Source organism: Ailuropoda melanoleuca, chromosome 16 (assembly GCF_002007445.2).
Source record: "Ailuropoda melanoleuca isolate Jingjing chromosome 16, ASM200744v2, whole genome shotgun sequence".
Lineage (NCBI taxonomy): Eukaryota > Metazoa > Chordata > Mammalia > Carnivora > Ursidae > Ailuropoda > Ailuropoda melanoleuca.
The window spans coordinates 13912757-13940637 of record NC_048233.1 but is presented as its reverse complement, the minus strand read 5'-3'; the positions used below and the strand labels follow the sequence as shown (position 1 = coordinate 13940637).

Genomic DNA, 27881 nt, shown 5'->3' with positions numbered 1-27881 from the left:
AACAGCCAGCGAGAGAGGGAACACAAGCAGGGGATTGGGAGAGGAAGAAGCAGGCTTCCAGCGGAGGAGCCTGATGTGGGGCTCGATCCCAGAACGCCGGGATCACTCCTTGAGCCGAAGGCAGACGCTTAACAACTGCGCTACCCAGGCGCCCCCAGAAACCATACTAATAATTATGTCTAGTTCTTCAACAAACACTTGGAAGGGCCTGTTGGAAGGCAATAGATCATGGCAGTTAAGCCCAGAGGCTCTGGAGTCAGTCTAATTCTACCACGTTTTAACAGTGTGTGTGTTTACAAGTTTCCTAATGCCTCTGTGTCTCAGTTCCTGCAAAATGGGAATAATTAACAGACTAACCGTGTAGGTTTATTGTGAAGACCAAATGAAATAGCACAAGTTAAGTACTTGGAACATCGCTTGGCACAGAGCAAGCAGCAGTTCTGATCCCTGAGAAATATCCCAGTGTGTGCAGACACACCCTTCACAAGCTTTCTTTGCTTTTCCTTCCCCCCGTCCTACTTTGAACTATGGTACTAGCTATTCATTCCACATAGAATATCCACTGCACCTTCCCTAATGGGCCGCCCCTCATTAGCCACCAAGGGCCGCACTCAAATGGGTCTCTCTGGAGGTCCCCTCGGGCCTAAAGTCTCCCCTAGTACATGATACAGGGGTGTATCAACCAGTACGGCAGTGATCTTTATTGCCACTATTAATGGACATACACGTCTAACTTTCTTTTAAAAGCATACAGCGTAAGTACGCCTGGTGGCACAGTCAGTGAAGCGCTAGACTCTTGGTCTCAGTTCAGGTCATGGTTTCAGGGTTGTGAGATCAAGCCCCAAGTCAGACTCTGCACTCAGCACGGAGTCTGCTTGAGATTCTCTGTCCACCTCCCTCTGCCCCTGCTGTTCATGCTCTCTCTCTCTCTCTCAAATAAATTAATAAGCATATAGCATATACTGAGAACTCAACGCAATTAGATATCTCTGGGATAGATCCAAAAACCTGTTGTCAATCATTTCTTTCCACCACATCTATGCTAATCTGAAAATGTATGAGTATATGACAGTGACCAGTCAGAAAGAGACTCCATGTGGTTCGTCTTTTTAGCATAGAAAACTAGCTAATTTGCCTCCAAGAGTAAATTTTCTAGAACCTATTGATTTTCTTCTCTTAAAATTTCTCTCTCTCTCTCTCTCTCTATATATATATATCCCACCTCCAGCCCGATCCCCCTGTGGAAGACCATACACATTTACCCCTGCTGGAAAAATTAACTTTTTGGAATTTAGCTATTTACCTAAAGAGCTTTTGGAAAATTAAACGTATGAATTAGACATTTTACGGATGGAAAATTAAATCAGGGAGGTGGGAGGAAGTGTTGAAGTATGATATAAAAAATCTATTTATTAATTTTTTTTAGTAAATGTGAACAAGAAAAAGGAAAAAGAACAGTGAAGGCAAAAACAAAGAAAAATGAAAACCAAAAAAAAAAAAAAAAGACACTGAAGTTTTTCTATCTGAAATGAGGAGGCACAAAATGTGGGCCTCTTTCTCCTATCTATCTATCTATCTATCTATCTATCTATCTATCTATCTATCATTTCTCTCTCTCTGGTTCCTGTGTATACTGGCTCTATAGATAGCCACAGGAGCTCTAGGCGATGGGTGACATAAACTCTCTAACCAACAATTCAGGTTAATCCAACAGATATTCAAAGGCAGCCTAGAATAATGGAAAACTCAAATCTGAGTTTTGGTCTCAGCTCCAGCATTTACTGGTTCTATCTTTGAGCAGGTTAGCCTTTCCAAACCCAAAATGGGAATAACGTGAATACCTGGAAGGGTTTTTATGAAAATTAGAAATAATATGGGTGAAGTATCTAGAATGTAATTGACACTGGATAAATAACAGGTATTATTATTATTACTATTATTATTATTTTAAGTAATCTCTATAACCAATGTGAGACTCGAACCCACGACTGCAAGATTAAGGGTCTCATGCTCAATTTAAAAAAAAAAAAGTGTCACATTTTCTACAAACAGCCAGTCAGGCACCCCTATTATCATTATTATTACTAAGTGTATAAAGCAATATAAGTAAAACATGATTCTTGCTTTCAGAAAGGTTTATAAGCGATAAAACCAGAAAAAAATTACAGAAAAAATTTCTGAAAATGTTGAGGAAACAAGAGCAAAATGCTTAAAGACACATAAAAAGTTGCAAAATTTCCCGCCTAAAACAATGGCTTGGCATTTTTATTGGGAAGTAGATTTTGCCCAGTTATTCTCAGGCATATTAAATACTGTTATCAGTGAACACACACCACATAGACTTGGTCCGGTGCAAAGGAAATAGATAAGATTTAGACAGACAGAGGGAGAGGAAAGCATTCTAAAAGAGGGGAGTGGTGTGCAGCAAAGGGACACAAGTGTCCGAGATGATCCTGAGCCTTGAAACACCCGTGCCCCAGCCCCAGTGGGAGAAACTTCTGACACCCTTGCTTTATTCACAGCTACATTCTGGAACTTTTTTTGTAGTCTCGTATCCTTGCATGACGCTCAGAGACCTACAGCTGATCTCTTGACTTCTTGCTACATTTTCCATGTACAGCCCAGATCTCTACCCTAGGACACATTTAACATTGTTCCTCCAGTTCTGTCCCATGCCTTCCCTTTCCTTGATAATAATTTGAACTTGGCCAATAAATAGCATCTTTTTCTGGTCTATCCAGATGATTACTCAGCCTGATCCTATGAGGCTATTATAGCCAGGATTCATGCTGACTACTTGGTCCCTAGAGAGGGAGTGCAAAATACAAGATATTTGTAAATTAATTTGAGGAGAGCATTTGAGAAGATGTGTGGTTAAAAACGTTGGCAAAATCTTTTACAAAATTATAGAGTTCTTTCCACACTGCCTGTCTCATAAAACACTTTGTGTTTGTCAAATTATATTAGCTGAGAAGGCCCACGGCCCACCAAAGTCTGAGTGACAGACTGAAACTTTGGGTCTTAGGTTATGCCAGGTCCCTTGAACTATGTAGCCAAAGTCAGCCTCTCCAGAGTGGGAAGGGCTTTCTCTTGTCTTCTTACAGGGGAGTATTTATGGTCGTAGTCATGGTTTTTTTTACAACAAACCCAATTATAAGCCATCGTTAAAAAAAGGATTTAGCACTATTTTTAGTGTGACTTGGTCAAACAAATATGTATTGATCGCCTACTCAGAGCAAATCATCCCAATGAGCTTGTGTATTTAAACTCTTTCTGTGTAACTTTATTTTGTTGATGTTAATATATTTATTGTTTGGTTTTATTATTATATTGGTTTTATTTATTATTATAACTCATGAAGGAGTTAGGAAATAGTAAGCGAAAGGATTCGACACGACTCATCTCCTTCATTCATCCCTGAGTAAAAAGCAGCTTGTTTTATGGAGAAGAGCAGGTGGGAACACATTTAGGGAAAGGTGTATTTTAATTATTTTGAAAAATAAATGTGTTTCCTTTATATGGACTAATGACTCCCAAATTTGCATTTCCAGTTCCGATCAGACACTGAACACCAACTACAAGCTCCACATTTCTATACAGAGATCACAAAAACATCTCAACTCACTTTCATTTAGCCCTAAAACTGTGAGCTGCTCTAAATCAGCAAGATTTGTATAATCCAGAAACAAAGGACCCATCTTTGAGGCTACACCCTTACCTCTACGTTTACCGGTTCAACATTACCTTCTAAGCAACTTTTATATCCCTTGTCCTTTCCTTCTTTTCAACATCATCTTAGATTAAGCTACCATCACCAAGCACTGGGCTACAACAATGGCCCCCCAAACTGATCTTTCTGCATTAACCTTGCCCCTTTTCAATCTACTCTCTACATGGCCGCGAGACTCGTGTTTTCCGAAACAGTATTTTATTATGTCTCCCTCCTCCTTCTTAAAGTTCTTCAGTGGTTTTTAATTAGTTTTAGGACTTAAAAATGTTAGCGGCACCTGGGTGGCACAGTCAGTTAAATGTCCAGCTCTTGGTTTTAGCTCCGGTCGTGATCTCAGGGTCGTGGGATCGAGCCCTGTATCAGGCTCTGTTTTCAGCAGGTTGTCTGCTTGAGATTCTCTTTCCCTCTCCCTCTGCCTCTCCACACTATGTGCTCTCTCTCTCTCAAATAAATAAATAAATCTTTAAAAAATTTTAAAAATGTTAGATCTTAGGCATTTTCACATGGTCCTGCCTAATTCCCAAGCCTTGTGTCTTTTTTTTCCAGTTGTATTAAGGTATGATTGACAAATAAAAATTGTAAATATTTGGGTTGTACAATTTGTTTTTAAGTTGTCCAAGATGATAACTTAAATGTACATTGTGAAATGATTACCATAGTCGATTAATTCATCCATCACCTCACATAGCTACTTTTGTGTGTGTGATGTGGTGTGTGTGTGTGTGTGTGTGTGCAATGAGAACACTTAAGATCTTATGCCTTTGAACACACAAAGCCTCATTCCACCTTATGATGTATACAGTTACTGTATCTCAGTTTTTCTCCTCCTGTTTTTACTGCCCCCTTTATACATTTAGCTCTTATTTTTACCTCAAATTGCAGACCAAACATTCTTCCTCAAGAAATTTTTTCCTAACCTCCTAAATCAAGTCTGGATCCATTGTCACATACTTTCCTAACTTGAAGTACTTTTCCTTCATGATACTTATTAAAGTTTATAATTATGCATTTTCACACTTATCTCATTCGACAAGACAATGTGTCCCACAGGGTAGAGATGCATCCCTCTTACCACACTGTGATAAGCCTGTGTTGGGAGTAGATGGGGGTGGGTTAACCCAAAGGAACATTCAGATATGAATCAGTGAGCTGCAGGTCATGCAGTGTGTTAGTGCAGACCCTCAAAGCAATTCCTATAATCCTTCCATTTCTTCTTAGCATTTACCGCTAGCTCCTATGAAATTATTTATTTACTTTTATTGGTTTGCTGTTCACCCCCTCTGCTACTAGGACTACACATAGTGTTGGCTTGATAAATGATGGTTTGAAAAATGAATGAAAGCGAATGTCACATGAAAATGAAAAAAAATTAATGAATCAATTAAAGAGAAATAACTCATGCCACAAGAAATGAATTTGTGCCCCAGGGAAGAAGGAAATTATGTGTATAATTAGAAATCAGCATAAATGCGTGGCGGTGGTCAGCGTCTAAGAATACTATGCATGACTGGAAAGTGTGAATGAATACCTAGAGAGGCAGCTGTGGAGAGAGCGGCAGGCATCCGAAATGGCTGTGAGATATGTGATTACATTATTACAGTTGTTGAATGCATCTCTGTAAACCTCTGTTTATGTTGTTGTTGTTTATTTATTTATTTTTGAGAGAGAGAGAAAGAGAGAGAGCAAGCAGAGGGGAGAGGAGAGGGAGAGGGACAATCCTGAAGCAGGGCCCCCCCNCCGGCCCCCCCCCCCCCCGCCGAGCCACGAAGGCTCACCGCTGGGCTTGATCCCGGGACCCTGAGATGGTGACCTGAGCCGAAATCAAGAGTCGGCCGCTCAACTGCCTGAGCCACCCAGGGGCCCCTGTTGTTGCTATTTTAATAAGCGGTAACATTAACAATGAGTAGACAGAGGAAGGAGCTGACTAACCTTGTATTCACCCCATGGAACCACTTCAGTGAAAAATGAGCCTCTAATATCGGTTCTAACCTTTTTAAATATTCTAAGCAGCTAAAAGTTTGAAACCCCACCATGGCAGACCTATGAACTAGGAGAAAGTGTTGAGGCCATTATTCGAGATTTGGTTGAGCTTTGGGGCTTTTCAGAGGCTAGAGAAATGAGCAGCACAGACTGACCGAGGTGACTCATGCCAATGAGTCATTCATTCTTTCCATTGAGAAGTGTTAAAAACAAACCAACACAACTTCCTGGTTCCGGAATGTGAAGTCGGAAGTGTAGTGTCTATGCCCTGGCACAGACTGAAGCTGGCTAACTCCTGAGGAGGCTTTACTGTCTCAGAAGGCAGGAATGCCTACGTTTTTGTCATTGTGACATTTGAGTGACTGAGCCATTTTACCTTCTGGGTTTTTTTTGAGAACCGTAGCAGGTACCTCTTTGTATTAAAAGTAGCCAGCATCTAGCACTGTGTGTAGCACACTGTTAATATGCAATAAATATTGTGGGATAAATGAGTCAATAAATGGCCAGAAAGAAATTTATCCAGCAGCATGGAGAGATTACACAGATGCTTGTTGGTATCTGTGTATTTAAAAAAAAAAAAAAAAAGTTTCCCATGAGAAATCAAAAAGTTAGGCCTTCTCTGAAGATGGATTTGAATTCTAAATATATACCAACGTTGTGCCCAAGAGCTCTCAAGTTGATAAATTAGCACAAAATTCTGCCCCCTTGGGCACCTGCATAAAAAGTAGAACAATTCTGGAAAGATAATCCAATGACTTGGTTGGTTAGGATTCCCACAAATAGCAGCCCAAATAAGACAAACTCATTATCCAGAGACACAAAACATATGAGGGAACTCATCAATGGACATAAAAATCAAGAAGAGAAAATTAGTGAATAGGAGGAAATATTTCAGCAAACTTCTCACAATTCAGTGTGAAAGAGTATTAAGACACGTGGAGGATAAAATGAGAAGGTCCAACACAAATTAGTAAAAGTTGAAGAAAGAGTCATTAAAGAAAGTGTGGCAGAGGCAATATTTGAAGAAATAATTCTTCGAAAATGCACGAATTGCAGAAAGACATGAATTCATCACATTACAGAAGCACAGTCCTGAGCCATGTAAATAGAAACATAGCCTCAGCTCCCCATATCCTAGCAAAGCATGGAACACCAAAGAATTAGGAGAAAAATCTTAAAATCACTGAAGAGAAAAGGCAACTGTTAGACTGACCTCAGATTTTGCAACAATATCAGAAGAAGCCAGAAGATAATGGAAAAGCATGTGAAAGTACTAGGGAAAGCAAATTTCAAACTAAAATTTTTACTTCTAAGTAAATTATCACTTTAGAGGAAGGACCAAATAAATATATTTTTCTATTTATTTATTGATTTGAGATGGGGTGGGGGGGTTGAGGGGGAGGAAGCAGAGAGGGGGGACAAGCAGGCTCCACACAGGGCTTGATCTTATGACCCCAAGATCATGACCTGAGCTGAAATCCAGAGTCATTCACTCTACCGACTGAGCCACCGAGGTGCCCCAAAATAAATACATTTTTAGACAAATACTGTAACTTGTTGGTAATGGATTTACTTCAGGAGAGTGTACAAAGAGAAGAAATTGAATGCAAGGGGATTGGTAAACAAATGTGTAAGTCAAAACAGGTAATGGCTGTATAAAACATTAATGGTAACAGTGACTAATTGCGGGAATAACTTAATTGGCATTAAAACATTTTAATAATCAAGGAAACCAAAATAATTTAATGAGGACAACATTAGAAAATCTATTATTGTAACTCACCATGTTGAGATATTAATGGGGAGAAAAACAGTGGTATTATGACAGATGGAAAAACATTAGATATAATTTAACACCCCCTTGGTTTTAAAAATAAAAACTCTTAGAAGATTAAGATTAGAAGAGAGCATTTTTCTCCTGATAAAGGATACTCATTTAAAAATCTATAAATAGGGACGCCTGGGTGGCACAGCGGTTAAGCGTCTGCCTTCGGCTCAGGGCATGATCCTGGCACTGTGGGATCAAGCCCCACATCAGGCTCCTCTGCTATGGGCCTGCTTCTTCCTCTCCCACTCCCCCTGCTTGTTCCCTCTCTCGCTGGCTGTCTCTATCTCTGTCAAATAAATAAATAAAATCTTTTAAAAAAATCTATAAATCTATCACATTACAATCAAGAGGCATCACGAGAAGCATTTCCTTTCAAGTTAAGAACAAGGTAAAGGTACCTACTGTCTACCTTATTCCTCTCAATGCAATAAAACAAACAAAAAATCTAAAATATATTTTTAAAAGGAATATGCAAAAACAGCATTGTCAGTATTTATTGTTTATATATTTTCCTATACAGAAAATTGAAGGAATATATAGAATTTTTTTTAATTAATACAGGAGTTCTATATGATTACCATGTTATAAAATACGGGGTTTTTTAAAAAAAAAATCCTCAGTGGCCCTAAATATACCTGTAGAAATTATATTTAAATGTAACTTTTAAAATGCCATCCACAAAAACACTGAAAGTCATAATAAATCAAACAAAAGTCATGCAAGATCTTCACAGAAAAAAACGTAAAATTTTTATAATAAATATAAAGCAACTAAAGAAATTTTAAAACATGTCATGGCCGTGGATAGAGCAATTCAATTTTCTAAAGATGTAATTTCTTCCCAAATTCCTCAGTGAATAGAAATGTAATTCCAAGAAAAAAACCCAAGAAGATTTTAAATAAAATTTGGCAAGTTAATCAAAAAACCATAGGAGAAGCCAAGATGCCAAGCATAGCCAAAATAATTTTAAGGAAAGGGGAACACTTAGTCTTCTAGATAGCAAAATTACTAGATATCTTGGGAAATTGGAAGATTTGTTGTGGCACAGGGAAAAGAGCTCTCTAACAGAATACAGAAACTAGAAACAGTTGCTCTTTGATGGGAGCTTGAGAACATTGCAAATCAATGAGGAAAGGATGAAATTATTACATTAAAAGAGCCAGAACAAAAATATTTCCAGATGGATTAAAGACCTAAATGTGAAAAAGAAAAAGTAAAATTTTTGAGAGATTATCTTTATGACATCTCAAAATTTACAACTGGAATTTTTATTGGGATTGCGTTGAGTTTATAGGTTAATTTCAGGAAAATTGCTATCTTTAAGGTGAGAAATCATCCTATCCGTGGGCATGGAAGTTATATCCATCTATTCAGATTATTTTCCATCACTCTTGTTGGAATCTTGGAGTTTTCTTCATAAAGAGTTTATGTATCCTTGGTTAAGTTAATTCAAAGATACCCAACAGTTCTCGTTGGTATTGTGAAATGTGTTCTATTTTCATTATTTTTTTCAGTTATTGCTGATGTAAAGAAATGGTACTTTCTCAATTGATCTTTTACAGGCAAGTTTGCTAAACTCTCACGGATTCTAATAGTTTGTAGAATGGATGATTATTTTTGTGTTTTTTAGATAATATTGTCTCAAAACAACATTATTTATCTTTCTCTTCCCTTTCAGTCCTTGTTTTACTTCTTTCTCTCTGTATAACACTGGTCAGGGCTTCTAGTTCTATGACAAATAATAGTGATAAGAGTAAATGTGTTTTTCTTATCCCTAGTTTTGAAAGAAATGCATTTTAACTTTCTCCATTAAGAAGAATGTTTGCGATGAGTTTTTGGCATGTAACGTTTACCAATTTAAGGAATTTCCTATCTATCCCTAATTTGGTAAGATACATATATGTAATTATATGTAAAAATTATATTTCCATTTCTAAATATATAAATACAAAATTAATATATAAAATGTATATATATAATTAAAACTATACATCACCAGCTGCTTTTTCTCCATCTATTGAGATAATGACATAATTTTTGTCTTTTGATCTATTATTATGGTGAATAACACTGGTATATTTTCTAATGTTAAAAATGCTTGCATTCCTGGTACAAACCTACTTGATCAGTGTATGTAGACTTTTTAATATTTTTTCAAACTATGTTAACTATTGTTTTATTTGGGATTCTAGTATCCACATTCATAAAATAGGCCTAATAATGTTTTCTTCAGTAGTTTTTATCTGGTTTTACAATGAAGAGTTCACTAGTCTCAGAAAATGAGCTACATAACTCTAACATTTTTAAAATTTTGTAGAACAACTCGTATAAGATAGAAACTATTTTGGGGCGCCTGGGTGGCACAGCGGTTAAGCATCTGCCTTCGGCTCAGGGCGTGATCCTGGCGTTATGGGATCGAGCCCCACATCAGGCTCTTCTGCTATGAGCCTGCTTCTTCCTTCTCCCACTCCCCCTGCTTGTGTTCCCTCTCTCGCTGGCTGTCTCTATCTCTGTCAAATAAATAAATAAATAAAAATTGAAAAAAAAGATACAAACTATTTCTCAAAAGATTTTTATGTCTGAACTAGAAAGCCATCTGCACAGGGAGGATTTTGGAGGGGAAGTACTCGGCTGCCTTTTTTGTTTCTTTGGCATTTAATGATCTGTTCAAATTTTCTATTTCTTCTTCCCCCAGTTTTGGGTTTTCTACTTTTGTGTTTGCAGAGATATTTCGCTTATTTACTTATCTTTCAAGCAGTAAGTTTGTATACATATCACTACATTTTGTTCTGTATTTCACCTATTTCTTATCATATCCTTATTACTTTGTCCCTTCTTTTCTTGGGTTGTTTCTCTTGCTCTTTTTCCAACTTGGGTTGCATGCTTAGCTCACTTGCTTTCAACTTTTCTTTTTTTCTGATTAACACATGTAAAGCTATGCATTTTCCTCTCAGCACTACTTTGGCTCTCACAAATTTCGATATGTAGTGTTCTCTTTATTATTCAGATCTAAGCATTGCTTTATTTCCTTTAATCCTTTATTTCATTTTTTTCCTAAGGGTTATTTGATAACATATTTTTAATTTCCAAATGTTTCACTTCTTTCAGCTATCTTTTTCACATTAAATTCTACTTTTGCTGGATCATAATCAGAAAATGCAGCCTATCTATAATATCAGTACTTTGATAATGAAGTTTCCTTTGTGTCATGAAATATAATATTGAAATGAAGTATAATATAATAAGGAAAAAAATCCACAAGATATAATTTAAGGGATGCCTGCGTGGCTCAGTCCATTAAGCATTGCCTTCTCCTTAGGTCATGACCCCAGGGTCCTGGGATAGAGTCCCGCATTGGGCTCCTTGCTCAGCAGGGAGCCTGCTTCTCCCTCCCCCTGTTTGTCCCTCCTCTTCCTCTCTCTCTTTCTCAGACAAATAAATAAAATCTTTTTTAAAAAACCCACAATATAAGGCCTAGATAGTTTAAATAATAGGCTACATGTCATGATCTCATAAATTTATTTAGAGAATCACTGAAATGTCTCTGTATCTTTTCCTTGCTTGATCTTTTCTTTCAGGACACTTAAAATGCCTTAGGGTCCTTCAACTACCCTGTGTTTGAGTAATTAATCTTACACCATATGGAAATCATTCCTACAAGGAAGACTTGCGAAATCTACTCATGACAGCCTATGTTGTTGCTTTTGTTTGGGGCAACAGAGAAACACACAGGCAAGAATAACAGTGAGTCCATTTTTTTACTTATCTTTGAGCCTACACAGGAAAAAACACAGCCAGATGAACCGTGTGGGCTCGGAAGGGGGGGGTCCAGGTATAGTGCACAATATGAAGTCCAAATGTAGGGGCTGAGAAATCCAAGTTGAAGTTGCCAGACTAGCTAAGGCCAAAAGCCTCCAGTTATTCCAGGAACATTTTTACTTTTGTGCCTTTGTCCATTTTTTCTGGCACAAAAAATATTAAGTATTTTTTAAAAACTGCTTTTCTGGAGAGTCCACAGCCTAGAGACCGGCCAATATCTGTATCTCAGTTTCTTCTTGTTCCCAAGAATCTTTGGCCTCAAAACACAAATCCCCACAAATTCTCCAGCTCTGGCTTGCCGACCTTGTGAGAAAGTTCATCTGTCACAGTCATCCGAAAATGGGAAGAAAGCGTTGAAATTCATTCCAATAAATATAGCACAGCTTCTGGGAAAAGGGAAAATGGTACAAAAGTGTCTTTCTTTCAGCTATTCAGTAAAAAGCTCAGTGAATATAACACATGTGCGTTATCAAGGTAGATAGAGGAGACGCTTTTGGTAGCCCAACTCTCTCTCTTTTTCGAGTTAACTTTCTGTATATTAATTATAGATAGGTCAGTCCTTTTCTTTTTCAAACTAAAAATTGTGCTTTGTTTTAAGCTCTTTGGCATAGATGAGAGGCTTGTTTGGGTGAACCAGAAAAAAAAAATGGAGAAAGGAAAGAAATGACATACTGTTTAATGAATGTTATTCACTTCTAAAATAAGGAAAAGGGTCATTTAATTAATTAATTAATTACTTCTGCCCTTTGGCAATCTTTCACATATTCTTGATTTCCTTCCATTGAACTTCTTATATCCATAGTCAGCAAGCATCTGGAGCTATAACACGGAGTCAGTCTCTTTATCTGATCTCATGTTGCAAGTACAGGTCTATGCCAACAGATCAATGTGCAAAAATTTAGAAGGAAAACACATAAGGGCAGAGCTTACATTTCACACACAGCAATGGTACGTTTTTTTATTTTATTCTTCCGGAGGAATTCTTGCTTTTCAAGTGACTTTCCTTGAAGAAAGAATACATTTTTTCATGTGCTTATGCTGTAATTTAATTTTGCAATGCTGGTATCTGGAAACCTTTCAGGAATACTGCTATTTCATAAAGATGATAGTCAGCTAATTCAATCGTTTGATTGCTACATAACGCAAAAGTAGAAAAAATAGGAGTGAAATGGCATTTTCCCTTCTTTTTTTTAGCATACTGTGTAATTATTTCATGTTTCAAATTATATCAATTCCTTGTCTTCACAAGAATTAAATTTATATTTTAATTAAAGGGCAGGGGTAGCCTGAGTGTGTGTGTAATGTGACTGTTGGAGTGGATCGTAAAGGGCAAGATGATTGAGCTCCTGTGGTTTTCAAGCATTGATGACATGTACGGGACTAGGGCTACAAAGATGAAAAAAATACAAACCCTGGCTTCCCTTGAGAAGCTTAAAATTCAGTGTAGAACACAATCATATAAACAAACAATTTCAGTGTTCTGTAATCAACTCAGGTAAGATTTATGAAAGGGAGTCCTAGGGTTACTGTGAGAACATACTAGAGACATTTAACTCGATGCATGAATTCAGCAAGAGAATTCTTTTTTCTTTCAGAAAGATTTCAATCTTCTAGAAATGATAGTTTCCTAGATAACGAGGTAGAGTCTAGTGGATGAATATGTCTGGAGACCAGTAATTATACCCACAACAGCTGGGAAGAGGGTGAGTAGCAAGATGGAGAACAGAAATGCCTGTAACTCAAAAAGGAAGATACATATAATAAAGAAATAAAACAGAGTATTAAGGGAGTGTTTAAAGGAGAGAAAACACAGTTGGAAGCTAACTTAAGTAATACATCTCATGAAGTCAGTGGTTTTTGAGATTAGCTTCAAAGGGTGCCCAAGTTTCCGAGAGACAGAGACAGAAAAGCCAAAACCAGAGAGTAAACAATAAAATGAGCAAAGATATGATAGCAAACATTGAGGGACATCTCAGGAACAAGTTGCTCCATTTGGCTAGAGTATTGGTTACATGCAGGGAAATAGTGAAAGAAAGAATGGAAAAGACAACCATGAGTAGAGGGAAGGGAGTGAACATTTAATGACCAACTACTATATCAGAGACACTGAGTATTTTGCAAGCACTATCTCATTAAATCTTTACGACAATTTATGGAACAATTGTCATCCCTCGCATACTACAGCAAGGAAATGACTTACCCAGAGTCACATAGCTAGTTTGAAATAATAATAATAATAATAGGGGCACCTGGGTGGCACAATGGTTAGGCATCTGCCTTCGATTCAGGGAGTGATCCCGGCGTTCTGGGATCGAGCCCCACATCAGGCTCCTCTGCTATGAGCCTGCTTCTTCCTCCCACTCCCCCTGCTTGTGTTCCCTCTCTCACTGGCTGTCTCTATCTCTGTCAAATAAATAAATAAAATCTTTTAAAAAAAAATAACAACAGTTACTTTCGTGGTATATTTACTGCATGCTGGCACTATGCCAGCTAGATGGTCACGGGCATTATTTCATTTAATCCTCATTATAACTGTATAAGCTACTTTCCATGATCACTTCCTTTTTTTTTTTTTAGATAAAGAAAATGAGAATTAGGGAAAAGGCAGAGATCCCTAAGTGATGGATCAGAATTCACATTCTGTCCCATGAACTCCAAAGCCCGTGCTCTTGTCCACTGTTTTATGTCACCAGAGAACGGGGATCCATGTGAGAGGGTTATTGGCTTCATTCAAGCAGTGGGCAGCCACTGTTGTAAGTTTTAAAGATTAATAAGACCCAGAGGCTAACCTCAAAGCCCTCGAAGTCTGGAGGAAGAGCAAGACAAACAGGTGTTCACACCGAACTGTCATCATTACTAATCCCACACCCCAGCTCCTATCCATTTCACCTACCTGCCCCTCTACTGCTCTCCCAAAACAAAACAAAAAACTCCAGTTCATCTTGTTGGGTTTTTTTTTTTTTCAGTTTATCTTCCTTTCCTTTGGATTCCATTCTTAACACCCACTCATTTTCTCCCACCCAAAGCCAGAGGAAGAACTCCACTGAAAGGTCCTTTCATTCCCCTGACAAAATAAAAGTCTCTTTCCAAATTCCCTAGGGACAGGAAATAAATAATCTACGATTATGAGAAAGACAGGAAACACAGAGAATGATAAATTGGAAGAAACAGAGTTGGGGTGAGGCCACCAAGATTCAGATAAGCACTGGTTATAGGACTGCTTAGGCGAACGCCCCCAGCAGGCAGGGCCGAATTGGATTTCCGCGGGTCGTCCCAACCCACATTTCACTGCAGTATTTTCCATAATGGTGCTATCAGGGAGAAATCAGATGTGGAAACAGTCTCTCATTTCGCAACCTGTTTACTTTGTAGCTTGATCAGCAAATGTACGTTCTGCACTACACTCTCCCTCATGGTAACCGGGAAATTTTTCCTTTGTGTCCTTTGAATATCCTTTTTCTTTTTTTAAGATTTTATTTACTTATTTGACAGAGCGAGAGACAGCCAGTGAGAGAGGGAACACAAGCAGGGGGAGTGGGAGAGGAAGAAGCAGGCTCCCAGCGGAGGAGCCTGATGTGGGGCTTGATCCCAGAACACCGGGATCACGCCCTGAGCCGAAGGCAGATGCTTAACGACTGGGCCACCTAGGTGCCCCTGAATATCCTTTTTCTAAATGTCATCCTCTTTCCAGGGTTGGAAATAACTAAATGATGAAACAAAGGAGAGAAGTTGAGGAATTACACATCTCTTCCATGAGATTTTTCACTTACTGTCCAAACCCTGGCTGGAAAAAAAAAAAAAAATCTTTTTTTGTCCCGAAGATTTCAAAGCATATCCACATCTATTGCAAAGGTAGGAAGATATTTGACTGGGAAACAACAGCTGACAGGGCCTCCTGGCAGGCTGTGACTTGTTTGAATGGAATTTTTGCAGGACATCTTGCTAGCGGTTTTCAGGCCCAGGAGTTGACATCCAAACACGAGTCAGCCCGGGAAGCATCACTGGCAAAATAGCATGAGGAACAGAGTGTTCTATTCAAACACCGAATTATGGAATAATTTTCTATCTTGTTTATCTACTTCAAGGATGAAATAATCTGGAAGCACAAAATTATACCAGTCTATTCCAACTCATGCTTGAAAAGAGATTTAAACTATCTGTTCAAAAGTCACATAGGCACTATTACGTGTGGTGTCAGAATGAAACTGAGCTCTGCCAGTTCCCAGTTTTGTTCCCATCGGAGACCTTGCTGATTCGGCCACCCCCACTTTTTGCATCAACTCCTCTGCTTTGGCCATCCCTGGTGATCCATTCCTCAACTACTGGGGAAAATAGTAACACTAAACCAATGGAATTAAACCAATCTTTTTGAAATCACATTTATTGAAGGTGTGTACACCATGGCATTGCATGCCAACCAGTACTCAAGGAGCTCTACGTTTATTGTCTCCTTCTTCTTCTCCTTCTTCTTCTTTTTTAAATTTATTGTCTTATTTAATCCATCCAACAGTCCTGTGAGTCAGGTTTATAATCCTTCATTGTGTCACTGAGAAACGTGAGGCTCAGGAATTTTAACTGGTCGAATGTCACACAAGGAGTAAGTGGCAGAACCAGAATTCAAATCCAGGCTTTTTTTTTTTTTTTTAGCCATACTGAGGTATAATTGACAAATAAAAATTGTTTATATATGAGATGTAATGGTTTGATATGCAAATACTTTGTGAAATGATTACCGTGATCAAGTTAATTAACATGTCCATCACCTCCCATAGTTATCTTTTTTTTTAGTGCAGTAAGAACACTAAATAAAGATCTCTTAGCAACTTGAACTTGAATTAGTTCAAATATACAATACAGTATCATTGACAATACTTACCATGCTATACAGTAGATCCTTAAAACTTACTTATCTCATAACTAAAGTTTGTATCCTTTGACGAACATCCCCCCATTTTCTACCCTGGCCATTGGCAGCTACCATTCCATTCTCTGTTCCTGTGAGTTTAGCTTTTTTAGGTTCCACATATAAGTGAGATCATACAGTATTTGTCTTTCTGCCTCTGGCTTATTTCATTTCTTATAATGTCCTCCAGCTTCATTCATGTTGTCACAAATGGTTTTTATGGCTGAATAATGTTCATTATGTATGTATCATATCATCTTAATCCATGTATCTGTCAACAGACACTTCGGTTGTTTCCATTGGCTTTCTTATTCCAAAACGCATATCCCTCAGCCAGAAGAGCTCTTCACTTCCTACAGCCTTTCTTTACAGCCCATTTTAGTTTAGGTGATGGTTTTTTGTCTAAGAGGGTAACAAAAGTATGGAGGAAATACAAAATGGAATAAGGATGGGAAATGCTCACACACACCCAATTTGTTATTTGTTTGGTTTGAGAGACCAACAGAAGAGCGGGTGAAGAGGGGGTGAAGTGCAAGGGAATTTGATTTGATTAGATTTGGTTCAGGCCTCTAGCTACCAGATTTTCTTCTAGTCAATCTGTTACCTAGAGTTAAAATCACTTTAAGAATGGTTTAAATCCCCATTTAAATGAAGTACCTTCGGATTATACAAGATACATCCAGACATCTATCTCTAACTGAAGAATTTCAAAGAACATATTTCATTTCTCAGGTCAGATTTAAAAGTTGCCAACTATTTTTTTAAAATTCTCTTAATAAATAGTGTCGTTGTTATGCTTACTAAATTCCTATTAAATCACTTGCTGTCTTTTACAACTATTGTCCTATCTTCCTCCAAAATACTTCTTACAACTTATAACTGTGCTCTCAAGTTCTTCTATACTGTGACTGACGAGCAAAGCTATCATCCTCTCCCTTCCCTTCATGTCTTGACAAATGTTAACTATACCCTTGTTCTTGTACCTCGCTCATGCAGACATCAGCTCATTCCTCCCACATCCCAGTTCACCCATTCTACCTTCACGTCTCCTGTTCTGTGAGTCTTCTTCAAATATCTTCTTCAACTCGTACAAATTATAGGAGTCCATTGCTCGCCGTCATACATTTCCTGAACATAGGTAGGGGTATTTTCTGTTGGTGAGCTGGAATAATGAAAGGCGAAAGCAAGGATGTGGCAAGTGTGGGATGACAGTAGAAGAGATCTGAAAGGGCTCCTTCCCCTCCTCAAAAAGGACACCTTGTCATGGTGTTGTGACAGAAATTCCCCAGACTTTAATTTCACACCTCACTCAGAAGCAGCAGCGAGAGTCTGATGAGTAAATGGCCGACCTTTCCTAACTTTATGTCCAGCTAAGACAGGAGACATAGAACCTGTTCTCTATTTTGCTTTGAGTTGAAGGAGCAGGCTGTAAATTGAGCCTAGATTCCAGGTTTGCTTGGGGTCTAAGTAACTGTAGAAATGGACTTTTAGACACTGCAGAGACTGTATTCTACTTACACCAAACTAGAGTTAGTGTCAGCTGACAGTCAGCAAACATGGGCGTTTATAGACGTGGGGATTTCTAAAGCAAGCTGAAAGGCTTTAGAAAGTAACATATTTGAGTTGGAGTTTCTTTGGACGGACGATTTAGTGTGCAGAGTACTGGATAAACAAATGGGGGACTTGAGTTCGAATACCAAATTCATCCCTTTCCCTGGTTTTGTAAGTCATTTAACTATCTGGGTATAAGTGGCAAAAGGCAAATCTTTAATTCTTATTGCCCCATTTCAAAAGACATTGAAGAAATTAGCATTTTAAATATGTATATCTTTCTAAAATGTTATCTTTATCTCTGAAACTTTAGACTCAGCAATCCCTGTAGACACCATCACAGAATTCTTTAAGCAGGTGTCAGAACCTTGGTGAACAGTGTGTGGTTGTATCAGTGATTCAAGTCATATTCTTTGAAATCATGTAGCCCTGTGTTTCTGTGAAATCAAATAGCCTTTTGCCATTTGGTTACTATGTGACCTTGGAAAAACTACATAACTTCTTTGAGCCCTAATTTTCTCATATATAACATGTGGGTAATTATACTCGGTTTGTAGGATTATTATGAGAAGTAAGTCACATAAAGAATAAAAACTGTTTATCATAGTACATATATGATACGTGATAATATTACTTGGGTAGTTGTATAATTATTATTTCACATCTGATATCTTATTTAAAAATTGAAGCTTTTGGTGGAAAGGTAAAGCGTAGAGGAGGTGATCTATATGGGAAGGAAAAAAAACTGTGACAGCTGTTCCCAAACAGAAGCCCGGTTTATTTACTATCCAGGCTTCTCTGCTTTTCCCCAGACATCTCTGCCCAGGATTCCCTGGATGTCCCTCCCATACCTGAGTTTGACCAGCATTTATTTTCACTTAGTTCAGCTGAGACACACTACGAAAGGACTGAGGGATTCAGCGTTTGGGAAGCTATGTCAGTTAAGGAATCTGAGATGTAGGGACCTCTGGGGGGCTCAGTTGGTAAGTGTCTGCCTTCAGCTCAGGTCATGATCCCAGGGTCCTGGGATCGAGTCCCGCATTAGTCTACTTGCTCAGCGGGGAGCCTGCTTCTCCCTCTCGCTCTGCCACTCCCCCTGCTTGTGCTCTCTCTGTCAAATAAATGAATAAAATTTAAAAAAGAAAGGAATCTGAGGTGTAGAATCCACTCCAGGGGCTTCCCTTAAAAAAACAGAACTAAGAGGTCAGCGCTGCCTTGGGAAGCCGGCTAAGTTTCTGTCTCTCATTTCGTTGCCCTTTGTTGTCCTATAAAGAGATTTTTGTTTTTATTTTCAGGGCTGGTACTTCCTAATTCTTCTCCCCTTTGCCTTTTTCTTTAATGGTAAGACTAAGGATTTTAGTGCTGCCAGTAAAATAATACTGTGAACTCATAAAACCAACATCCTGTAAATAAAGCGGAATCACACGGAACAGAAAAAAAAAAAAAAAGAAGTCGGACTGGAGCCAGGAAAATTCCTCAATGAGACAAAATACCTAGTAGTCTGAAAAAGAAAGAACGAATAAGCAAGGATGGACAGAGGAAGTAAAATTGTGGGAAATACGTTAACTTTATTATTACGATGCCATGGGGTTAGTCACAGAAATACTATAGAAAAGGGATAATTCTTTTAATATGTCCGCCAGCACATACTTTTCTGAAAAGCTTCTCCCCACAATAATTTCTGGCAGGTCTGCCAACCTTCCCTCTCCTCCGTTCTTTCCCTGAACTCAGAATTATCTGACTTTGTCATCAGTGCTTTCTGCAATGTTCTGCAAATAAAAATGCTCCTGAGTACCGATAAAAAGTCAGCCCAATGAGAAAATATGTCACTTAGACTTCTCTAGGGCCTGTTGGCTGCCTAAACAAATTTTTAAAGAAGAGGAACCACTAATTAAATTTGTGATCTAAGATCACGCTTGGTTCATGAGAATAGGGTCCCTATCTGTATTTCTCTCCATTATATTTCCAGTTTAGAGCTGGCACATAGAAGATACTCAATACATTTGTTAAATGGATTGATGGTTGGATGGCTGGCTGGCTGGATGAAAGAATGATTAAACCCCAAGGCTACTTCTGGCCCTGAAAGCTATGCTCATGCTTCTCTTTTCCTCCTGAGGCAGGTGGAAGAGGAGATCCTCTGTTGCTCGGTGGCTTCTGTTGCCTGGGTCATACCACACTGCCAATCTCACATGCAGAGTTTCCTGTACAGTCTGAAAACACTGCCAATCATGTCACTGTGTCTCCATTCCCTTTATTGTCACCCCCGGGAGTATCTGCAAATAGTCTCTCCACCAAAGAATACTCCTCTTTAGTTAGGGGGAAATACCTATATAAATGTCTTTCATAGTTATCTAAAATCCAAATATAAATTGGAGCTTCATGTGGTCTAGTCTTTACAAGATAGTTCAATTAAGAAAATACAAATTCAGGGCACTGGAGTGGCTCAGTCCATCATTATATGTCCAACTCTTGGTTTCTGCTCAGGTCATGATCTCAGGGTCATGAGATTGAACCTGGCCTCTGGCTCTGAGCTGGGCGTGGAGTCTGCTTAAGATTCTCTCTCTCCCTCTCCTTCTTCCCCCCTCCCCACTCATGTGTGCTCTCACAGGAGCACACGTGCATTCTCTCTCTCTAAAAAAATAAAAAATAGCAGCCGACATTAATTAAAAACAATTTTAATATTTTCTAGCAATTCTCCATCTTTTACAATCTCAGACAAGCCTATTCATAACCAAAGCATCTCTTGTCTTTTCTCATGTCTCACTTTCAATGTCTCCCATCTTACAGCAGCCTCGAAGCTTTTTTTTCTACAACTCAATCCCTACCCAAACCTTTCCCATCCTGCAAACCAAATCTATAAGGCTCTTTTCATTTCTCTCCTTCCACTTTTTTCTACCTCCATTTTCTCTCTCTCTCTCTTTTCTCTGATGAGTCAATCTCAACCCTTTCCAACACAAAGTCCCCATCGAGTTAGTCTAATCCTCTTCATAAACACACATGACTGGAGTCGGCACATACAAAATTATCTTTGAGACAGGGAATGGTGTGGGAGAAGAGAAGAAGAAGGGCTCAGAGTTTTCACACATGTTATTAATTTTTATAAATTATATAAAAATGGTATTTAGCATAGAGGAACCCATAAATAAATGGAAAACAGTGGAAAGGAAAGATGAGTGACTGGTGAGAGACAGTTTCCAACAGAAAGGGTTAACCTTGCAAAAAGCAAGATGACAAGGAAACATGCTTAAAAGTTTAGGAAAAGATCACCTGGGTGACTCCGTTGGTTAAGTATTTGCCTTCCGCTCAGGTCAGAACCCAGGGGTCCTGGGATCAAGCTCCTGTTCAGCGGGGAGCCTGCTTCTCCCTCTCCCTCTGCTGCTCCCCTGCTCCTGTTCTCTCTCTCTCTCTATCGCAAATAAATAAATAAAATCTTTTAAAATAAATAAATAAATAAAAATAAAAGTCTAGGAAAGCCAAGGGAAGCGGTGATGAAAACAACTTGTGAGAAAAGGTGGAGTTTACATAGGAAAGAAAAGTGTAAGATTTTCAAGCTTGGATTCAGAGAGCGTAAGAATAAACAATTGTAATGTCAGAAGGCAGACGGAGCACAGCTGCCATTTGAACTTGGGAGTGGAGCAGACATGCGGAATGTGGCCAGAAAAGACCAAGTTAACGGACATCACAAAGCACACGTTTGTAGCTGGAAAAGAGAGACTTCTCCAATTCCGGAGATAGGGAGGAGGAGGGGGAGGGGGAGTATCCTACCATTTTAGGGATAAAACATTGAAACCAAACTTGCTTCATGTCATATAAATTGAGGGTTAGTACATATAAGTGGAATACATACAAAACGCTACATGAACAAGCCACAGCTAGCTTGTTTTCCCAAAACAAGTAATGTAGGAAATGTAGTAAATGCAACGTAGTGAACTGGCTTTTGCAAATATAATGATTTGGATGATTTATCTTGGAAAAAGGGCACTGAAGCCAATCCTGAGAGCAAGCTTGTGATTTAAAGAGGGAGACAACCGCCAATCTTGTGACTGGAAATCACAACGGATGAATTCATCAGGGTTGAACATACATTGTCTTCTTTTTGAGATCGTCTTTAAGATTTTATCACAAAGAATATATCTCTTAATATGAAAAAAATCTAGAGGGAAACCCTGACTTTTGTTGGTCCTTCACAACTCACGAATCCTTCCAATTACAAGGACTCTGAACTATTTCCTTTAACAGGGAATCCTTTAGTATTTATGAAAGCTCTTCAGAAAATAGAGACTGGAAGGAAACATGCATCCCAAAAAGACAAAAAGAAAGAGGCATGTGGCTTTACCTAGTCATCCATCACTGCTCCTTGAAATAAATTATTATTGAAAACTATACCCAACCACTCCCATGCCAACCTTTTGCTCTTCCAGCCTAAGTGAGAGGTCCTGCAGCTTTATTTTTTTTTAAGAGTTTATTTATTTATTTGACAGCAAGAGAGGGAACACAAGCAGGGGGCATGGGAGAAGAAGAAGCAGGCTCCCAGCAGAGCAGGGAGCCTGGTGTGGGGCTCAATCTCAGGACCCTGGGATCACGCACCAGGCCGAAGGCAGACGCTTAACGACTGAGCCACCCAGGTGACCCAGGTCCAGCTTTAGCTCATCTACGATCTGCTGCTCTGTGACTAAGGCTTCCTGTCTGCCAACAGGACTCTTGGCTACCAGACAGCCGAGATACATCTTGATAGAAAAGGTTTTTTGATTGTCGAAGAAGGAGAAGGAGAAGGAAAAGAAGAAGAAAAAGAAGGAGAAGGAGGTGGAAGAAGAAGAGGAGATGGAGGGAGGGGGAAGGGGGGAAGGGGAGGAGAAGAAGGAGAAGGAGAAGGAGGAGGAAGAGGAGGGGGACGAGGAAGAGGAAGAAGAAGATGAGGAAGAAGGAGAAGAAGAAGAAAAGCAACTCTGTCTACAAGATAACCAGAGGCACCAAATTACAATCCTCCTCCTGTAAGAAAAGAAACAGCCCTTCTGCTACTGAGGGTATAATGGTATAATGGAAGTATGTGTTTGTGAAAATCTATGTTTGAGGACACATGACAGCTAAAGCACAAAATGAATATAGTAAGTAGCTATTACTTACCTCCTTCGGAACGCGTCTTGTTTGTCCCTAGATCTCCCACATCACCTGGCACTGTGCCTTGCGTCTCATCTGTCACTCACTAAGAGCATATTGGATTAGTTCATTATTAGGACAATGCCTTCAGAAAACGAGCGATGGGTACCCTTTTATCTTTGCTGCACTTTAGATCAGTGATATCCAGCCTAAGAGAGCCTTGGGCCACAGGATTGGACTCAAGACACAAAACTGGATGGGCAAGTTACAACGGAGCCAATCGAGGAAACAGAACTCATGGCATCACTGGGCATGTCTGCCCTGCTGAGCACTGGAAAAAATGCAGAAGTTGCTTATCACCAGGCACATATGCAATGGGTCCAGGATCCTTAGTTCAACCCTACTGGCAAAAGAAGTTTACATTAGAACCAGTTTATGAAGTGAATTCCTTTGCCCCCCAGAACCTCTCGTCCATCCACGAGGGGAGCAAGCAGAACACTACAGCTCTGTCTGCAGACCAGACCTGCAGTCAGGGCCAGGAGAGTGGAGGGGAGAAGGAATTAGGAAGGCAAACACGTGTTTGTGGAAACTCCCTTCTCTGTGGACCTTCGCCCAGGTCTGGCCCCAAACCTAGGGCGGCCACAACGTCTGTATCTGGGCAGCACCCTGCTATAGCACTGTCCGGTCCAGGAGTGAGGGAAAACTGCCCACCCAGAGGAGATAATATCTGGAAGGAATGAGGATTTGGGAAAAGTCCCAGTGCTAGTTTAGGGCCAACCAGTCTCCACCTTCTCTGGCCCCCTCCCACTGGTTCCTCCCCTTGCAGCTGCCCTAGTCCTTATAAAAACTCCACAGGCTTTCACAAGCAGCCTGCAGGAGCCTCTCTCCCCTCTGCTGCCGCACAAGCCGGTGAGACCAGCCCGGGGACGCGGAGAGACCATGAAGAGCCTTCTCCTTCTCTCCATTCTGGCTGCCTTGGCCGTGGCAGCTCTGTGCTACGGTGAGAAACCTTCCTCCTGCCGTTTTTCTTGTTTTTCCCTTCTGCCTCAGATTTCAGTTTATTTTTATTTTTTCCGCTCCCTCCTCCTCTTCTTCCTCCTTTCTCTAATAGAATCTTAAAGAACCATCAATTTAACATTTCCCAATCCCTGTGGACACTGATGGGTTCCATCAAGGCTTCTTTACATTTGAAATATCCAGACTTTTGTAGGCAACTTAACAAGCATGTCCTGTCTATGGTAAGTCACTATACATCCAGAAACATTGCTGTTTCAGAAAGAAGATACCAAATTCCCAGCCCTTGAGTTCTCATTTTTAGGGATGTTTATTTATACAGTGGGAACAGTTTGGTTAAAGGTATTAGTTAAATCACTCACCTTTAAGAAAACCTGTTTTCCCATGAAGTGTTAAGTTTAGCCCCCTGCAGGGATGGGACAATCTCGTGAACTCACTACAATTGTTCAGTGAATGAATTTAAAAATAGAGTTTTGCATTTAAAGAATCTCAGAGAAAAATGGATTGTATAATTTCAATTGTCAAAAGATAGATTCCACCTGGTTTCTCTATGTTGTTAACTACACCTGTGTCTGTTCAAAGTTTATGAAAGAAAATCTGAAGTAAGATTATTTTTAATCTGTATTACACTTTAATTATCTGGATATTTAGATGTCCTTAAACCTCAATTGTATTAACAACCGTTTGTACTTTTCTTCTGACTCTTGAAATTATTCACATGTTTTTGTATCAGAGGATTTGGTGTCTTCGTCTCCTTTTTCATTTTTCAAATAAAATCACTTGCTTACGAATATCAACTTCTTATTGACAACTTTACCTACTGTGCACAGGAAAGTCGTAGAAAGAAGAAAACTTTTGCTTTTGACATCATCTCAGTTTTTCCTCTGAACTGGCTGGCGTCAGCCCAGTGTGAGCTGTCAGATGGAACCAGTGGTTTCTGTAGCTGCCAAGTTAACACAGGTTCTTAAGAGGCTTTAGGAACCTCTTAGAAACATATCTTGGTAGAGCCCGGCTGACCATCTCCCCACACTGCCTGGAGGACCTGGGCTCTTTTCTGGACCCTTCTGTCCCTTTCTCAGCCCTGCTCTTGGACAGGTCCCAGATTTATCAGAGAAGACTCTCTAGAAATCTGTGTGTAGCAATTAAATTATCTTATTTCACTAGCCTGAAGACCTCATAGCTCTTGGGAACTTTTAGCCAAGACAGTAGCCCCTGGCTCCTTCAACATCAGAAAAAAACTAAAGTGTAAAGATGTCTACACCAAAGACAGAGCTAGAGAAACAACTCATAAATCCTAAATGCCTGAAATTTGTAATCCTCAGGCTGCTAACTATATTCTTCACGTCTTTTTGACTCTTTTCTCTCCTTCCTTCCCTAAATTTAGACCGTTGCCATGTGTGATAAATAACAATCAAATGAATCTTTTTTTTAATTCCAGAATCTCATGAAAGCATGGAATCCTATGAAATTAGTAAGTGAACATTTGACTTCCTTATTTAAATCTCACGTATTAAAGAATCTCTCTTCCTATTCTTAAATCGACAAAATGGTAATAGATGGAGGTCGTATAGGGAAGGGAAAGAGGGCCTCTTTTGGAAAACTAAAGTAAATTTAAAAATCTAATGACCCTCAAAATCGCCCGACAAGCAGCTGTTTAAGCTGGAAATAGTGTAATATGGCATCGAAGCTGCATTCAGCAGGGCTGGAGGTATATGGACATTTTAGGCGGGCACCGCATCAACCACACGGATGGAAAACAAGGAGTAATGACAAATGGCAAAGTATGGAATTAGAGGCCTAGTCAGCTGGGAAACCACAGTTGTCAGCATGATGTTGAACGCTGTTGACTATCTGAACTTACGAAGACTGAGTATAGGGAGAAGTAACATATCACTCTCATTTTCAATTTGTTCATCATTTTCCTCATATTTACACAGTCCCTTTTGGGTAATCTAAAGTGAAGCTTTACAAGTCCTCAGGACAGAGAGAATTTCTCCTCATGGGAATTAAACACACACTGACTGGGACGACTAAATTGAGAAAGGCAAAGCAATTGCCCAAAAGTGAAACAAACAAACTAAAATAACTGCGGCCTATGTAACTAATCTCTAAAAAACATATACGGATTTCTTTTTATCAGGCAGCTTGTGAAATTGGCTTTATCTTTCCCTCTGAATTTTGTAAGATCTCTCATTACATAAAATGCATGAGTTAATGAGTTTTCAATATATTTATGTCAAGGACTATTCATGGAAATATTTTCAACTACCGTTTCCCTAAAACTGCAATTATTCATTTTTTCTTTTAAGATCCCTTCATTAACCGGAGAAATGCGAATACTTTTATATCCCCGCAACAGAGATGGAGAGCGAAAGCCCAAGAGAGGTAGGTAACAAAACTTGATGAGGGGAGCTAATTTTTCCCAATGTAGCATCCCAGATCCGAACAGAATGAAAAACAGGTTTTGTAAATCATATGTATTATTTCTAATTGTATCCCCAAATCAAAGAATTTAAAAACAGTATATAGAAAACAATTGAGTTTCAAGAAGACTAGCCTGTGAAAGACCCAGAAAGCAGAGGGAGGGAAAAGGGAAAGGAGGACAGAAAGAAAATTTCTATTTTCGTTTAAAAAAAAAAAAATCCCCCGTTCCACCTTTCCCCCGTTAAGTATCTCTAATATTGGGGGATGAATGGGATCTCTCGCCTATATTTTCTTATTCTTTCCTTTTCTTTCCCCTTTTCCTTTTTTTCCCCCTACGCTATTTATGCTTCTCGTTTTGGACCTCTTTTTTTTCCCCCCACTTTCTAGGATCAGAGAAAGCACCAAGCCCGCCTATGAGCTCAATCGGGAAGCCTGTGATGACTTCAGGCTTTGCGAACGCTATGCCATGGTTTATGGATACAATGCTGCCTACAATCGCTATTTTCGGAAGCGCCGAGGGGCCAAATGAAATTGGAGAAAGTCTCTTTCTTTCCAGAGCCTGGTGCCTGGTTTTGTATTTCTTCGCAGTAGCATCATTGAACTACATAAACACATACGAATTGCTTATTTCTTAAATGTTCTTGTCTGGCTGCTGCCCTCCTTCCTGCCCCCAGATTGATAAGCAGTGAAAGTGCAATGTAGTGAAAGGTCAAGTGGGAGTTAAGATATGTGATTATTATGTAATAAACTTTTGGTTGGATACTTTCATTTTGTGAGTCTGATTTCTTCTAGAAAAAAAAATGCTAAGATATTTACATCATGACCCACCTAACCCAGAATAGGAAATTCTGTTAATCACATTTTAGAGTTGATTAGAAACATAACTACATAGAAAGAATGAAACTTAGAAGACACTCAGCCATGATTTGTCTAGACTCAACCTTGGGACTGGTGAATGATTGCCTCCTATTATATGTTTTCCAGGGTTTTCAAACCTCATAGATGATTAATCCCATGATTTCCCTGCTCCCAAATTTTAAGTGGCCCTAAATTCCTTTTGTGTGGATCCCAGGCTCTAACCTGGCTCATCACCCTCATCGTTATTTCTTGAGTATTACCATTTCCTGAGATGTCACGGTTTCAACTCACTTGGGCCAAGAAAAATGTCTGCTTTCACAATTGCCAGAGATTTTTAAACAATTCAATCATTGAATTTTGGAGCCAGACAAGATGTTATATCTCCCTTAAGCTTGGTTTGGCAATAAAGAGATGAGGCGCCCGAGTCTCCAGCTTGGTAGTTCAAGACAGAGCCCAGGACTTTTCAATCCCACTTCAGACTTTGCTCTTCTCTGCCATGAGAACTCACTCATGTCCAACTTTTCCATCCACTCCTTTTGGTAGGCCCACTGCCTTCATCTCCTTAGTGGATAATCATTCTAATCCTTCAAAATCCAGCTCAAAACTCAAGTACTTTATGAAATCAGTAATGATTAAATCCACCTACCTCCTATCACACCACTCAAGCCAGTGTCTAG

The 27881-nt window shown here is 39.2% G+C and overlaps 2 protein-coding genes across 2 annotated transcripts in view; one reads left to right on the top strand and one right to left on the bottom strand.

Moving 5' to 3' along the window:
• Window positions 1-21114, bottom strand: part of PDE6H (phosphodiesterase 6H) — a 94611-nt gene extending 73497 nt beyond the window's left edge. Inside the window, exons 1-2 of the transcript XR_002144456.2 lie at window positions 21079-21114; window positions 17299-17422 (exon numbers count right to left, since the gene is read on the bottom strand). The gene's annotated coding sequence lies outside the window, so the exon portion shown is untranslated. The remainder of the gene's footprint in view (window positions 1-17298; window positions 17423-21078) is intronic.
• Window positions 21115-23839: 2725 nt separating this feature from the next.
• MGP (matrix Gla protein) lies at window positions 23840-26913 on the top strand. Its single transcript, NM_001304919.1, is given in 4 exon segments — window positions 23840-23908; window positions 25361-25393; window positions 26232-26307; window positions 26734-26913. Coding segments are annotated over 4 exon segments (312 nt in total). The 5' UTR covers window positions 23840-23847; the 3' UTR covers window positions 26876-26913.
• The last annotated feature ends 968 nt before the right edge of the window (window positions 26914-27881 follow it).